The sequence below is a fragment of the Xenopus laevis genome, chromosome 3S (assembly GCF_017654675.1).
Source record: "Xenopus laevis strain J_2021 chromosome 3S, Xenopus_laevis_v10.1, whole genome shotgun sequence".
Taxonomy (NCBI): domain Eukaryota; kingdom Metazoa; phylum Chordata; class Amphibia; order Anura; family Pipidae; genus Xenopus; species Xenopus laevis.
In genome coordinates this window covers 95,415,369-95,432,925 of record NC_054376.1, presented here as the reverse complement: position 1 = coordinate 95,432,925, position 17,557 = coordinate 95,415,369, and the positions used below count along the sequence as shown (strand labels likewise).

At 40.2% G+C, this 17,557-nt stretch overlaps 1 protein-coding gene across 1 annotated transcript; it reads left to right on the top strand.

Moving 5' to 3' along the window:
* Positions 1-10,397: 10,397 nt before the first annotated feature.
* Positions 10,398-17,113, top strand: avpr1a.S (arginine vasopressin receptor 1A S homeolog). Its single transcript, XM_018256041.2, has 2 exons — positions 10,398-11,741; positions 15,633-17,113. Exons 1-2 carry the CDS (start codon positions 10,781-10,783, stop codon positions 15,923-15,925), a joined length of 1,254 nt encoding a protein of 417 aa, XP_018111530.1. The 5' UTR covers positions 10,398-10,780; the 3' UTR covers positions 15,926-17,113.
* The last annotated feature ends 444 nt before the right edge of the window (positions 17,114-17,557 follow it).

The window sequence follows — 17,557 nt, the reverse complement described above, 5'->3', positions numbered from 1 at the left end:
GTGCATAACAAACCTTTCATTGCTGAACTTCAGATGTATGATACCGCCGTGTGTTATTATTATTAATTATATAGCGTCAACATTTTTTGCAGCGATGTGTAATGTTGAATTCAAAGAAAAGAAGAAACCTATTCATATCATAAGTGTTGAGGTTGGTAAGGAATACACTGTGATGTTTATAGGATGTTAAATGGAACAGGTATGTGATCCCTAATACAGAAACACATTATCCAGAAAACTCTGAGTTATGGGAAAGCCAGCTCCCATAGACTACATTTTAAACAAATAATTCAACTTTTAAAAATTATTTCCTTTTTCTCTGTAGTAATAAAAGCATGCCTAACTCAACCCTCAATCCTAACTAAGCTGCAAGAATCCATATTGGTGGCAAAACTACAACATAGGGTTTAATTAATATTTAAATATTTTTAGTAGTGATTCAAATTAGGGAATGAGCTCATATGCAGAAAACCCCAGGTCCGCACCCCCGCGGGGCTGGAGTCGGCTGCAGGGCCGCATGGACGAGGGTGGGGCCCTGCTGCATGGCCCGCACCAGGGCCCGCCCCCACCTAGTTCCGTCACTGCAGTGATTCCCAACCAGTAGCTTGTGAGCAACATGTTGTTCTCCCTTGGATGTCGCTCCCAGTGGCCGCAAAGCAGTTGCTTATTTTTGAATTCCAGGCTTGGAGGCAGGTTTTGGTTGTAGAAACACTGTTTAGCAGTGGACCTGGTTTTTATGTAACCAAAACTTGCCTCCAAGCCTGGAATTCAAAAATAAGCAACTGCTTTGAGGCCACTCGGAGAACATCCAAGTGGTTGGAGAACAACATGTTGCTCACAAGCTACTGGTTGGGGATCACTGCTTTAAAGGAAAACTATACCCCCAAAATGAACACTTAAGCAACAGATAGTTCATATCATATTAAGTAGCATATTAAAGAATCTTACCAAACTGGAATATATATTTAAGTAAATATTTCCCTTTTACATCTCTTGCCTTGAACCACCATTTCGTGATGGTCTGTGTGCTGCCTCAGAGATCACCTGACCAGAAATACTACAACTCTAACTGTAACAGGAAAAAGTGTGAAGCAAAAGACACAACTCTGTCTGTTAATTGGCTCATGTGACCTAACAAGTATAGTTTGTTGGTATGTTAGTGTGCACAGTGAATCCTACGATCCCAGGGGGCGGCCCTTATTTTTTAAAATGGCAATTTTCTATTTATGATTACCCAATGAACATACTACTAGAAAAGTATATTATTATGAAAATGGTTTATTTACATGAAGCAGGATTTTACATATTAGCTGTTTTATCTTTCTATAGAGACCTACATTGTTTGGGGGGTATAGTTTCCCTTTAACTGTTCTAAATTGATAGATTCTAATCATACACTAAATGGCCAATCACAGCCCTTATTTGGCATCCCAGATACATTTATCATGCTAGTGTTGCTCCCCAACTCCTTTTACTTCTGAATGTTGCTCACAGTTGCACGGTTGGGGATCCCTGAGTTAAAGGGTCAGCGACCCCACAGAGCTGCTTTAAAAGGTAAAAAATGAAACTTTACCTTTCAATATTAGAAAAACTGTCACAAATAGAATATAGAAAGTACTTGGAAAAAGTCTTTATTTTCGGTGAACAAAAAAAAGTTTTTGAAGGTGAACAACCCCTTTAAACCGCTAATCTTTTCACTACCACCAGGGTTGGACTGGGGGGCCCAGGGCCCCTGCTGAGCCCCTGCCCCGCCGCACATGCGCGTGCAGGAAGATTAGCACAGGGAGCAGGACTGGGCCAGTGGGGCCCACTAGAGACGGGGCCCACCGGGTTTTTTTCCCAGTGCACCGCCAGCCTAGTCTGACCCTGAATACCACCTAGGGTTAGAAATTAAGAATTACCTCAAAATTCCTTCTAGCCCTCTTACAAATGTTCTTGTGTAAGGTTTCCATGGCTTTCGTACTAATCACTAGAGCATAGCTCCCATTTACCCTACGACTGCTATTGTATTGCTAGAAATATAAAACACAAAAGAAATTTTGTAAAGTGGGGGTCAATAGGAGGACTGCTGCAAACCCACAGGAAATTTCATCTATAACTTTAAAATGAAACTTCTCCAGAAGAGGACTGCTAACCCGGATAGCTGACAATGCTGCTGGTTTTCATTAAAGCTGTTTTTTAACAGCAGCCATTTATTGTGCTGGTTTTCTCTCCTGTAAAGCATCACAGTAGGCGCCATAATTACATCCACATGCAGATCATCGAATAGCACACTTAAGATGCATATTTTCTTGCAGAAGAAATCGATCAAAAAGCATCAGCTAAGACCCGCTCGGATCAATCCCTGTGATTTTATCTGAAGGTTTATTATACAGTAAAATAAGTCGGCAGCATTATTATCTAGTTTCATTATCGCAATATAAAAGTACTGAATTTAAGGCTGTAGGATGTGTTTGTCAATCAAATAAATATACTGTAAGTACATACTTTCCACAGTGCTCCACAGGACTCCAAAACAGCTTGTACTTGTGATTTGATCCTTAAAAGGTTTTAAGGACGCATGCAGTGAAAATCCTGGTTTCTACACAGAAGATATCTAGAGTGCTGTTAGATGAAAGAAGATTTTGTAGGGTTCATTTTTTTCAATAGTTTGAAGCTTTATAATCTTTACATTTTATATCACATGCTGTATTGGCAGACATAGACCCCAGAAATCACCCTTACAGAACTGAAGCAGACATAAACCTCTGTTAGTAGTATTGATCTAACCCAATATTACTCTTTCATAGCACATTTAAAAATGGAAAAGGGATACAATTAACCATTGCATATATAGTAGTGTGGTAGTGAGATTTTTGGTCTCACCCACTTTATAGCGTTTTCAATTAACAAAACTACCCCTGGTTGGAATGGCATTGAGGCGGGACAGCCCATATATTTACACACCTTTATAACAGGTGTTTTAATTAAAAAAAAGAGTGCTGGTTTCATGTTTAAATTGCAAAGGACTTTTATTATACATTTTATGTCTGGATGACAGGTCCGCTTAAAATCCATTTTTTAAAAAAGCTGATTTTTTTATATTTAATTTTGAAAGCTTTTTCGTTTTCTTGGGTGCCCTCAGTCATGTAACTACAAAAAGGAAGAGATGGCGCTTCCAACTTGTGTGAGCACTTCTGACATGAATACAATTTCAGAGAACAAGTAAAAAATAGGAGGACATACTCAAAGATAAGCCCAGTCCAAGGGTGCACATATGCAAAACCAAGAATGTGATGTGAATGTGATAAAGCAACAAGTAAAAAAAATACAAAAATATTTATTATGACATATTAAGACATGGCCTAATACATTTTTTATATTTTTTTACTTGACGCCCTCAGTCATGTGACTTGTGCTCCGATAAACTTCAGTCACTCTTTACAAAAGTTGGAGTGATATCACCCCCTTAAAATTAGGTTGACACTGCTTAATTTTTTAATTCTCAGGTACACTATGGCAACCACATTTTGTGAAATATTATAGCCTGCAGTATTTCATGGATTTTCACAGACTTTTATGACACTTTGTGGAGCCCCATGCATTTTATGATACCCGCAAGTATTACATGACACACAGAGGCAGTGTCTGCCCTAAGCCCTGCACAGTCATTAACATCATTGCTCCCCAGGTTTCTATTCATTAGAGTACTGCAGGGATGCTTTATATAATATAGGGAGTGACTTTTAACAAGAACAGGACTGTGACATAGGGAGTCAAAATCAGGATTGCAGCACGAAAAGTGGGACATTTAGGAGATAATGCTATACTACACATCCCAGCATTCTTCTGCATATTATCAAGCATGAAGGGAAATGTAGGCTAGCAACTATATAGCTGTATTCTTATAGCGCCAATGCACAATAAACCTATTTCTGAGACCTCTAGAGCCAGCAGCATAAATGAAGCATCAAATGTCACGCCTGCTCAATTTATACTTGACTCCATGTTCTTGATTCCTATGACTCCTGAGGCACTGAACAGTTTTTCCCAGCGCTGAACACCTACAAAGTGTCACATCTGCCTTACTTGATTACAATGTAATATTGGCAACTAAAAATTGTATGGTAATCTCATCACATGAAAGAAATGACTGATGCAGTGTCAGAAGGGATGATTCTCAGTGCTGAATCCTCCTACAGGCAGAGGAAATTGACCTTAAAATGGGAACACTGCAGCTATGAATTTGTGATTTTATCCAGTCAAAGGCAATGGAACTGTTTAAAACTGAAGTTGAACAAATGCAAAATGTAGCAGCATACCCGACATGAGGGAATTCAGTCACATGTCACCTCCAGCTAGGGCAATGGGCACCAGTACACTGGATATTTGTTATATTTCTTTTATAGCCTTCTGACAGGTCCTACGGGGGAACTTTGACTAATTGTAGGAGCACACTGGAGGTAAGAGTAGGCTAATGTGGGTCTGTGTGCGCAGAAGTGTGTTGTGGCTGGTTACATTGAGACATATGCTGCAGAACGTGTTTGTGAAAATGTTTTCAAAAGGACCTCAGCCATAGCACAGTTAATGAAGTCTAGCTTCTTGGTTTCTCTTAACATAATGAAATATGAATGCATGTCTACTTTACACAGATAAGAATAAAAGAAAAATATTGCATTCAGCTACTGTTAACCTTTGCAGAGAATACACAGAGAACAGGGAACAGAAAAAAAGGAGATATTTCAGAAGAGAACCCTGAACCCTAAGGGCAATGCACAGGGTACGATTTGTCACCTGCAGTTAAATCTGAACTACAGCGGGCAACAAATCTCCCAAAAATGACATGCCCTTCTCTAACGTTTCAATTGTTGTAAGTAAATAACATTAGTTGTGGTGAAGCTGCTCAGATGAGTAGTGAAGCGTCTTCAATGATTACACAGCAAGTCCAGTTGTTTTAGAATTACTTATATTAGATATGCAAAGGTTAACAGTAGTTGAATGCAATATATTTCTTTTATTCTTATCTGTGTAAAGTAGACATGCATTCATATTTCATTATGTTAAGAGAAACCATGACCTGGATGAATGAAAATCTTCATAGTCATTAATCGCGGTGATTTGGCTTAATCACTAGAAAATGAAAATTTGCCTGTGATTAAACGAGTAATGTAATTTACATGTGTCGATGAATGTTAGCTATGGGGATGGCATTTTCAGGAGTTTTGTAGCCCACAGTAAAGCAGATATAACCTTGGATGTCTACTGCGTGCCATCATAAAGACTTGTATTGAATTTGCTTTAATGTAAATAAGCAACTCCCATTTGCAGAAGCCCTATACAGTGGAAACTGATTAATGGGAAAGAACACTGATTTAAACTGTGGAATGCTGGGATAACAGCACAGGCTTTATACTGTACCCAGAAGTTTGTGCCGCACACAAACTGATCTATGATTTTCAAGTAGATCACATCATAATGTTCCCTTTGAAAAAGAAGGTCCACAATACAGTATATAGGAGAGACAATTACTTTTACTTTACCATGGAAAGTAACACTTCAAGCATGAGAAATTGAATGAATGTAGGAGGAGGATATGTATTTTACATTGATATCTAGTAATAATCCCTGTTTTCTTAGAAAATATAAGGGATCTGGTTTATGCAGTTTGGAAATGGAAATATGTTGCCATTTTATTGATATTCTTTGCACTTCTAGACATGACTCCTGAAACAATGTAGCAGTCGGAACAAAAAAAAAAAAGTACTGTTTCAATTTGTAATGTTGTTTTACATCCCATATTCTTTTATGGTATATTCTAATTAACCCCTATTAACTGAAATTAACACAGGGGTTGATTATAGATATACCACATGAATGAGCAATAATTATGGAATTATGCTGTCTTTGCAAAGCAGTTATTGTGTCTCTATAAAGCCATATATTTACATTAATTTGTTATTTGCTTATAAGTTTTTAAATGAAAAGAGGAAACTGTGCTCTCTTTGGTTCCTTGCAAAGATCAAGGGACATTTAGTTCTATAAAAAGTTGTGCACATATTTAGCATAAGCTGATGTACTGAAATAGATTCGTATGTCGTCCTGGCCAACTCTGAATCCTACCATATAACATTGCCACACGTAGACTGTATTTGGTTTGTGCTGATGCATATAAACATCCAGAGTGAGATGTAACAGGATATTTTCTGACAGGGAATAAAGTAAGTCTTGTACATGATGAAAGATGAAAACAAGGCCAGCTGGGATAAGGGAGTATGATGTGAATTATTTATAATAATGCTCCTGATTATTGTTATGGATTTTATGGGATATGTTACCCTGCCCCTTCACATATTTGGTGAATTAGATGTGTTATTTCATTCAAATGCAGCATCAGTAAATCCCTCGTGGGTTAGGACAGACTGAGTAAAAAACCCTATAGTAATAAGTCAAATCAACTGAACTTTATTTTTTCTTTCTCCTTGAAGATGTTTCTCTAGTCATTCAAATCGCTTTCTCAATTCAGAATGACCTGTACAATATATTTGTGGTTTTTAGTGATGAGCGAAAAAGACTTCAATGGGTGAAAAAAATTGTCGTGCCACAAACAAAATTTGACGCCCACAAACTTTAATTAATTTTGGCGAATTTTCTCGGTTTCTTGAAATTTTGGCAAAGCGAAACAGGCCAGATTCACGCATCACTACTAGTGGTTATATACCCTGGAATCTTACTCCAATCAGCATAATCTGTTTAGTATAACCAGCATGGGTTCAGAGACAAATGTGTTGGTGCTTTATAAAAAAAGGCAATAATAATTCCTTCTTCATCTCAAATGATAGGGTGCAGTAGATAGCCCCATATACTGTCCTCCACCTTAAAGGCCTTGTTTACCTTCCAACACTTACAGTTCTGTTGTTTTAAGATCACAAATAAAAGTTTTCTCAATTACTTTCTGTTTTCTATCTGTGATGTTATTTCTAAAATTGAAGCTTAAAGATTCATTTTTTACCTTCTTATTTTTTTAAAGGGGTTGTTCACCTTCCAAACACTTTTTTTCAGTTTGGCTGTGTTCAGATTGTTGAGCATAAACAAAGAATTTTTTTCAATGGCTTTCCATCTTTTATTTGTTTACTGTTTTCCCAAAATGTATGTTTAAAGTTAAATGTTTGTGTCTCTAGTGTCTTAGTAGTACAGGAGCATTCTAAACTGTTACAGTTTGCTACATTCAGTTGGTACCATTTGTTGATACATTTCCAGCAGTATCTGTGGAATATTAGCAACTATTGTATCAACTCTAAGGGTAGAACTACATGGTCGATTTAGGTCCGATCCAACTCCGGATGCGCCGGAAATGTCGGATGAAGTCGCAGCGTGCATCTAACACTACACGACTTTCTGATGCAGTGTCTGCATCTGACAGGCGTGTTGTGACGAATGCATCTACATCCGACATACTTACAACTAATCTTATCTTGCTGCATCCAACTTGACGCCAGCGTTACATCGCATGGTGTTGGATTGGACCTAAATCGACCATGTAGTTCTACCCTTACAGCTGCCTTTAATAAAACTCAGAGATTCAGCTCAGCAGGGCTAAAGATATATCAACTAAATGTATCAATTTAGAACAGTTAAAGAGTTGGCAACCCTCCCAGAGCTGCTTCAGAATGTGAAAGATTAAACTTTACACTTACACACTTATATTTACACTTATACACTAAATGGAATAGAATAGAATATAGAAAGTAACTGCAAAAAGTCTTTTTCTGGTGAACAATCTGAAACCAACAGAACTGAAAAAGTGTTTGAAGGTGAACAACCCATTTAAAGCAACTCTGGGTGGGGTGTCACCAACTCTGTAACTGTTCTAAATTGATACATTAGTTGATACATTTCTTTGTCCATGTTGACCCATAATTCCTATCATGGATTTGTACCCATGGGTAGGGATGAGCAATCTCTTTCACCTGGTACATGTTTACAGTGACATTTGTAGATGTCAATACTATCTGTCCCATGCCTTGCACCTCAACCAATGGGATTGAAGTTCACCCCAACCCTCTCCTGTGTGACAATGTAACACTCTAGGCCACATGTATAGAAGAGATTGACAACGTGCAAGCTTGAAAAAGGCTGAATCCTGGCCGAATCCCGACCCAAATCATGGATTCGGTGCATCCCTAGTTGTAAAGCTAAGACACATTAATGACAGATTTTTAGCCAGTTTACTTTACTATCCCCTGCATCAGCTACACACCACCCCGTTAATGTCCCCTCTAATTCCTTCGCGGTTATGTGTTCAAAAAAAATATTTTGTGCTCACATTTTAAACTTATGTGTGCAGTTTTTGAAAACGGTGTGCTGGGGACAGAATTAATACAAAGTTTTGTGTGCTCTGGCCTCAGAATGTGTGTGTGCATGCATGAGCGCACACCTTAGAGGGAACATTGCTACCCATAAAAGATTAGTTCTACTCAGCCATATGTGTCTGTACCTGAAAAGGAAAAAACATGATTGTAAATAATGCTTTACTGGATTCAGTGTTTGTTCCTATTGTGGATATCAGGATTTTAGATTAAATTATACAGCACAGTAAAGCTTAATTACACCCATATCTATGCAATGTCACAAAGTAAAGTACATGGAACAGCAACGGCTCCGCTAAACGCCCACAAGGAGCAAGTAAAGTGCTATTAGTCCCCCACCCTGGGAAATGTCTATTTTGTTTGCCCTTTGGATTTATATTTTCTATTAACATGCTTACATTTTATCTGCAGTCCCGTTAGGGAAGAGAAGGAAACAGCTACAGGAAGAATATGTATTATTCTGAATGTCCAAAGGATAGGAAATGGGGCACCACACTCTGTATGAAAGGAGATTTCTGTGCCCAAAATCCAGTGTCCAATATAGTTAGCCAGTTGTTATAAATGTCATTAGGTACATGCAGGGGTGTAACTACAGAGGAAAGAGACCCAGGAGGGGCAAGAGTATTTATCAATGAAAGTTTACCATTTGATAAACACGCTTCTAAAAAAAAAAAAAACCATAAGAATGAATAGAGAGTGGGTGAGTCATTCTGTGGTGAACTCTAATCTCACATTGTGATAAATGAAACAAGAAAAGAGTAGCATGAAACTGTTACCTGCTGTGTTTATGAGATGTGTGATGAGGTAAGTAAGATGCTGGACAGTGGGGGGGCAGTAGATGTGATCTATTTGGATTTTGCCAAAGCATTTGATACTGTGCCCCACAAACGACTGCTTTCTAAACTAAGGTCTGTTGGGCTTAATGAAGTCGTTTGCACATGGATAGGAAACTGGCTACAGGATCGGGTACAGAGGCTGGTTGTTAATGGGACATTCTCTACTTGGAGTAAGGTTCTTAGTGGGGTCCCCCAGGGCTCAGTATTGGGTCCACTTTTATTTAACTTGTTCATTAATGACTTAGGGGAGGGTGTTGTAAGTAATGTATCAGTGTTTGCAGATGACACAAAACTATCCAGCCCAATTAATTCCATCCAGGATGTGACCTCCTTGCAACAGGATCTTGACAAACTGGCAATCTGGGCAGCTAAGTGGCAAATGAGATTCAATGTAGATAAATGTAAAGTCATGCACCTGGGATGTAAAAATATCCAAGCCACTTATACCCTTAATGGGACTGCACTAGGCAAATCCATTATGGAAAAGGACCTTGGAGTCCTTGTAGATGATAAACTTGGCTGTAGCAAGCAATGCCAGTCAGCAGCATCAAGGGCAAATAAGGTCTTGAGCTGTATTAAAAGGGGCATAGAGTCACGGGAGGAGGGGGTCATTCTTCCACTGTATAGAGCACTTGTAAGGCCCCATCTAAAATATGCCGTACAGTTTTGGTCTCCATCACTCAAACAGGACATTATTGTATTAGAGAGGGTACAGAGAAGGGCAACTAAGCTGGTAAAATTTATGGAAAATCTTAGCTATGAGGAAAGACTGGCCAAATTGGGGATGTTCACGCTAGAGAAGAGGCGCTTAAGGGGAGATGTGATAACTATGTATAAATATATAAGGGGATCATATAATAATCTCTCTAATGCTTTATTTACCAGTAGGTCTTTCCAGCTGACACGAGGTCACCCATTCTGATTAGAAGAAAAGAGGTTCAGCCTAAATATTCGGAAGGGGTTTTTTTACAGTGAGAGCTGTGAAGATGTGGAATTCTCTCCCTGAATCAGTGGTACAGGCTGATACATTAGATAGCTTTAAGAAGGGGTTGGATGGTGTTTAGCAAGTGAAGGAATACAGGGTTATGGGAAATAACTCATAGTACAAGTTGATCCAGGGACTAGTCCAATTGCCATTTTGGAGTCAGGAAGGAATTGTTTCCCCCTCTGAGGCAAATTGGAGAGGCTTCAGGTGGGTTTTTTGCCTTCCTCTGGATCAACTGGCAGTTAGGCACATTAAAAAAGTTAAAAGGTTGATGGAGGAGTGTCTTTTTTTCAACTTCACTTCCTATGTTACACAATGTGTTAGTATGTACACAAGCCCCTTTTCGCTGCTGTTTAATGTGCGTGTGTTTAGGGTAGTGACAGGGAGGGAACACTGTATAATGGATGAGGAGGAGACAGTCCGTGTGGGGCAGGAGTGAGAGTAACAAGTGGGAATGATTCCAGCCCGTGAGTCACAAGTGTATGAGCAGCCCCAGAGCAGACAAGTATAATATCTGCCTCTTCTCAGCGCGGGACTCATTTGGCCCCTGAAGGCAGCAGTTGGTACAGGCCGGCGGCACAGCTCTATTTTCCTCAGACAGCGGTGAGGGCGCAATGGATGTGGTCACGCTTGTGTCTGACAGTCAGCAGCAGCACGGAGTTAACGTGGCCGACGCAATGGGAGACGCTGGCAGCGCAAACTCTTCCCTGTTTAACAGCAGCGACAGCGGCCAGGGAAACAAGACTGGAGACCCTTATGTCCGCAATGAGGCGCTGGCCAAGATCGAGATCGCCGTATTAGCCGTGATCTTCGTGGCGGCGGTGCTGGGCAACTGTAGCGTGCTGCTCGGGCTGTACAAGTCCAAGAAGAAAATGTCCCGGATGCACCTGTTCATCAAACACCTGAGTGTGGCCGATCTGGTGGTGGCGTTCTTCCAGGTGCTGCCTCAGCTGTGTTGGGACGTCACCTACAGGTTTTGGGGTCCGGATATCCTGTGCCGCGTTGTGAAGCACCTGCAGGTGTTCGGCATGTTCGCCTCAGCCTATATGTTAGTGGTAATGACTGCCGACCGCTACATTGCCATCTGCCACCCGCTGAAGACCCTACAGCAGCCCACCAAGCGGTCCTACGTGATGATCCTGGGCGCCTGGCTCGTCAGCTTCCTCCTCAGCACCCCGCAGTACTTCATCTTCTCGCTCAGCCGAGTGAAGGAGGGCAGCGACGTGTATGACTGCTGGGCCAACTTCATCGAGCCGTGGGGGTCGAAGGCTTATGTCACGTGGATCACCGGCGGCATCTTCGTGGTGCCCGTCATCATCCTCATCACCTGCTACGGCTTCATCTGCTACAACATCTGGAGGAACATCCAGGGCAAGACCAAGCGGGAGGAGACGGAGGGGAGGACGAGCCGCGGGCTGTTGTCCACCTCAGTGAGCAGCGTCAAGACCATCTCCCGCGCTAAAATGAGGACTGTGAAAATGACTTCAGTCATAGTGACTGCCTATATCCTCTGCTGGGCGCCTTTCTTCACCGTGCAGATGTGGTCTGTGTGGGACCAGAACATCGAATGGACCGGTGAGTGGCGGGAGAAACGTCCCATCCCTGACTTTTGGTGTCTCCTTAAAGCGGTCACCTTTCAAGGGTTTGTTCGCCTTTAAATGAACTTTTAGAGAGTGATATTATGAGACAATTTGCAATTGGGTTTCCTTCTTTATCATTGGTGAATTTCGAGTTATTTAGCTTTTTTATTCAGCAGCTCTCCAGTTTGCAGTCTCAGCAATCCTGTTGCTAGGATTTCAAATTCCCCTAGCAACCATGCACTGATTTGAATAACAGACTGAACTATGAATAGGAGAGGTCTAAATAGACAGATGCAGTAACAATACATTTGCAGCCTTACAGAGCTTTTGTTTTTAGGTGGGGTCAGTGACCCCCATTTGAAAGCTGGAATGAGTCAGAAGAAGAAGGCAAATCATTTAAAAACTATTGAAAATAAATAATGAAGACCAATTAAAAAGTTGCCTAGAATTGGCCATTCTATAATATACTTAAAGGTAACTTGAAGATGAAACACCCCTAAGTTACATTTTAGTATGTTATAGAATGTTGTTATAGAATGGCTAGTTCTATGCAAGCTTTCAATTGACCTTCATTTTTCTTTTTATATATATTTTTATTTTTTTTGCCACCTTTTGAGTTTATAAACAGGGAGGGAGGGGGTTCTCGGCCCCATCTAATGAAAGCATATGCTCTGTAAGGGTTACAAATCTATTGTTACTTTTTATTAAGGTCCCCATATTAGAAGCAAAGATCTTTCATTGATGAACGACCGATTTTAGTGAAATCCAACCAATCCGTCAAATTATGTTGAAGTTAGTGGGAATCGAACGATCGTACATCTTACGATTTTTCCTCCAACATCTGTCAGAAAATTGATTGGCCAGGTTAAAAAATTGTATCGGTCCCAGTGCAATCTATCTATGTTTGCAGGGTCAAGCAGGCAGCTCCCCTCCGTTTTCCTGGCTACAACTAGTCAGTATTACTTGAAACAGTCTTTTTAGTTGATGGACAAATCATACATTTAAACAATCGTTTCGAAATAATCGTGGTCTCACAATAACAAAAAGATCTTTTAAAGATCTTTACAACTATGGCCAGCTTAACTCGTCTTTCTATTCAGACCCTCTCCTATTCATATTCTAGTTCTTATTCAAATCAAAGCATAGTTAACTAGGGTAATTTGGACCTTAGCAACCAGACTGCTGATATTGCAAACTGAAAAGCTGCTGAATAAAAAGACAAATAACTGAAAAACCACAAATTATAAAAAAATACAAACCATTTGCAAATTGTCTCAGACTATCACTCTCTACATCATACTAAGGGTCAGGGCACATGCTCAGATTCGGGGAGAAGCTCCCGCCGGCTAGAATGTAAATCACAGACGGGATGGCATTCGGAGCACTTCATTTTCCGAAGTCGCCCAAAGTTTCCTCGTGAGGCGACTTCGGAAAATGAAGTGCTCCGAGTGCCATCCCACCAGCGTTTTACATTCTAGCCGGCGGGAGGCAGTAAGGGGAGATTAGTCGCCCGAAGAGGAGGAGATTTGTTCACAGTCGACTAATCTCCCCGAATCTGAGCATGTGCCCTGACCCTAAGGTTTAGTTCACACGAGGAGATTCGGGGAGATTTTGTCGCCTGGCGGCTAATCGCCTCGTCTTCTGAGCGACTATCTCCCCGAACTGCCTCAGCGTATTTTCCCATAGGCTATAATGAAAAGTCGCCTGCGCTAATGCACATGCGGCGATGTGTTTTCCATAGTCGCCCGGAGTTGTCTCAGTGAGGCCAGGTGACAAAATCTCCCTGAATCTCCTCGTGTGGCCTTACCCTAAGAGTTACTTTAAAGGTGAACAACAACCCTTTAAACAGTTAAGCCTTGTTCAAGTCTCAACTGATGAGCGCATCAACTTTTTCCTGCTATTAATACCATGTTAAAACTTGCAAACTGATTTGCTGTGCTTGTTCCCATATCAAAGGAGCTGTTGCCTTCATCCTAAGAACATTTGCATCATCTCATTATGACAGCACAGACAACAAGCTCTGTGCTTGTAGTTAGGATTGTTGGCAGGGGCCAGTTCCAGGCAATGTGCTCATTAGATAAACCAAGAACAATTGTAGTGATTTTGTAATTGTGCTTGAAAAGAGGAGGTGTAATTGTCTTGTGGGATTTAAAGCCGCTATTTTGTCTTTCACAAGTAAATAAATAAGGAAGGACTGATCCAACAATTTGAAAAGAACAGAGGGTCAGTGTACACAAGGCACAGAATAATCTCGGAGAATAGAGGACAGGAGCATCATCATACATCATAAGCATTATTACTTTGGATTAAGAGATATGAGCAAAATGCACATCGCACACTGTACTTTAATTGCATTTTAGGGCATATGATATTCTGAAATATAAGATAAAAGAAAGGGGAGCTAGAAGGAAGTCTTCTACTAGTTTGTGCAATGAAGTGTGCATATACCCATGTAACCTGATGTAGGCTGCTGAGGTGTGAGGTTTACTTGCAATTGCTGAATAGCATTCAGTGTGTTGGGAGATTGATTCACAAATTCATATCTTGTATTACTTCACTTCAACTGAGTTCTGACACTGTCCTTAAAGGAGAACTAAACCCCCCTGCTAATCAAAAATCCCATGCCTTTCCGTCCATTGCCCCCCCCCTCCCTGCTTCTCCCTCCTTAGTAACTCAGTGAAAAAGTGGAAAAAGTGTCCCTGTCATGTACCTTGGCATAATCATGCAGAGTTTTTGGGTCGATCCTATTCACCAGAGTTAAAAAATTTGATTTTTTTAATACATTTTGATTGGTCGAGTTCATGGGAGTTTTTAAAAACTCATATGAATTTAAAATTAGAACTGTGATAAATGTGCCTCTATGGGGCAAATTTACTAAAGGGGGAAGTGATTAATGCTGACAATAATTCGCCGATTTACTAACGGGCGCAGGCGTAACTTCGCTAGCGAAGAAGATAGACTCTAGCGGTAATTCGCTCCCTTAAGCCTGGCGAAGTTGCGCTCTGGCGAATGTACGTAACTACGCAAATTCACTAAGATGCGGATTTTACTGAACGTTACCTCTTGCGCCAGACTTGCCTTCGCCGCTTCAGACCAGGCGAAGTGAAATAGAGTAGATAGGACTTCCTCAAAAAATAGTTGAAAATTTTTCTAGATTCCAAAAAACGCTGGCGACTTTTGATTTTTCAGGGTGATAGGCTGCAAAAGATCGTCATTTTTTTCTGGGGTACCCGGCTTCCCCACTACATTTCCTAACATATGGCACATAAACTATTCAGCGTTTAGTGAATCAGGCCCTATGTATCTGTGTTTTGAGATACAGACAGTCCAGCCACTTGGATTGCCCTGAGTATACTATACAGAGTATATATATATATATATATATAGAGTATACTAGGCATGAGCCTGCATGGCTACAATTGCATGTGCATACATACATCCCTTATGTATGCAATTTCAATTGACGTGCTATCCATAACCAGACAAATTTGGCAAAATTACACAAGTTCAAATACATAAATTATGCAATAAACGTTGTTTTTAATTCCTTTCTATTTTTTTTAGTGTACTAATGTGAACTTTTAAGTTACATGTCCCTTCTATATCATATGATGATATAATTTTATTATATTAGCACAAATTAAGGCAGAGGCTCTTTCAGTATAAAGTACTGCTTAAAGCTCAGACTAGGAAAATAACCCAAAAAAATGTACTCAAGCGATATCAGGATGTCAGCAATATTGTGTAATTATACTGCATTTTCTTTGTTTACACAAGATTTTTCCTACATAAAGCACATCGTATAGTTTTCCTTTAAACCTCATAAGGGCTGACACAATTAAACAGAAAATATTTCTGGTGACACAATATATTTGATCTTCTCTAGATTCAGAGGACTTTATGATCACCATGACGGCACTCTTGGGCTCTCTGAACAGTTGCTGCAACCCTTGGATATACATGTTCTTCAGCGGGCATCTCCTGCAAGATTTCATACACAGCTTTCCCTGCTTTCAAAAAATCAAGCAAACTCTCACCAAGGAGGATTCCGACAGCAGCACCCGCAGGCAAACCTCATTCACGAGGATCCAGACGAGAAGTCCAACCAACAGCACAGATACCCTGAAGGAGTCCCCCAGATCCAGCAAGTCTATCAAATTCTTGCCCATCCAAACCTGAACTTGTTATACATAACAAATAATACAAAGCAAGACAGCTATATACTGTCAAAACAAGGATAGATGACCCATGGCTATTCATATCCTTCTGTACTACAATTCCCAGCATTCTCCAGCAGAAAATAAAATCCTGCGGCCTGTAGTTTCGAAGCAGATGGAGGGCCGAGATGCAGAATCTTACATCTAAAACGTTGTATTGTGCACAGACTTTACCAACTAGTAAATGTGTAAATGAGTAATGTGTGGCTTATATCAGGGATGTTCACCCCACGGTCCTAATTCTATTTTTTTTTAACAGCAGTTTGAAGCCCACAATTTGGGCAGCCCCATTTTCTGAACGTAAAAATTCTATTTATACTGAATATTTCAAATATTTTGTACAAAGTTCATACAGTTTCTATCACTGGTTGGTTTACCAATGAATATAGTGGGAGTATAACCTCAAGTACTTACATTATTATTGTTCTACAATTTCCAATATGTCCAGCCCTCCAGCTCAGCGGGCAGGAAGATGCTTGGAGCTGATGCTTTGCTCGGCTTATCTATATTTCCCATGAGGCAAGAATGCTAAAACTGTATGTTATGTTATTTTGCGTTTCCTTGTATTCTAGCTATAATATATCAGTGAACCAGAATGAGACTTCTATTATATCTTTCGCCAGAGATAGAGACAAATGTGTGCCTATATCACAAACAGGCAGGAGATGTTTATCCTGCTCCCCTACTATGGAGGTAGACATGAAAAAAATAATATAATGAAAATGAAGATTGTGGGATTTCTTAGCAGTAGTTGTGCTTTATCGTGTATTTTGGGTGCCACTGCTTCTCCCCTTCATTGTATAATGTATTTATGTTCATAGAAACTAGTGTACCATTATTTATACGTTAATACTGTGTGAATGTATCTATATATTCTTTACTGTACAAGCGGCTAATGGTACATGGGACAGTTTTTCCATAGTGCAGTTTAGCCGGAAGAGAAATGCTTGAAACCACCCTAAATTATTGGGAGGCAGTATAGGCAGTTTTTAAGTGCTCACCCCCTTGCTAAAATTCAGGACAATAGCATGTGCTATTAGCCCATGGACAAAATACCAGTTCAGGCAGCTGAATCTTTCAGCAGAGGTGTCAGGAAGCTGCTATCTGGTTACCTTCCAATTGTTCTGTTGATAGGCTACTGATGGGCTGCTGGGGGGGGGTAAAGGAGGGGGTGATATCACTTCAACTTGCAGTGCAGCAGTAAAGTTTGACTGAAGTTTATTAGAGCTCAAGTCACGTGACTGAGAGCAGCTGGGAAACGGACATCATATCTAGTGATGGTCGCATTTATTCACCAGGCATGAATTTGTGGCAAATTTCCACATTTCTCCATCTGCAAATTGTTTTCGTGAAACTTTTGCGAAAATTCACAGGAGAAAGATTTCACTGCTACAAAAAAGCTCGTTTAAAAATTGTCGGGTGTCAAAATATTTTTGATGCCCATTGACTTTAATGCATTTGAACAAAAAAGTCGCACGTGCAAAAAATGTCGATCGCATAAAAATTGTAGCACATTAAAATTATTTTGGCGCCCATTGGCTTTAATGCATTTTGACAAAAAAAGTCGCAAATGTAAAAATTGTCGCTCGTGTAA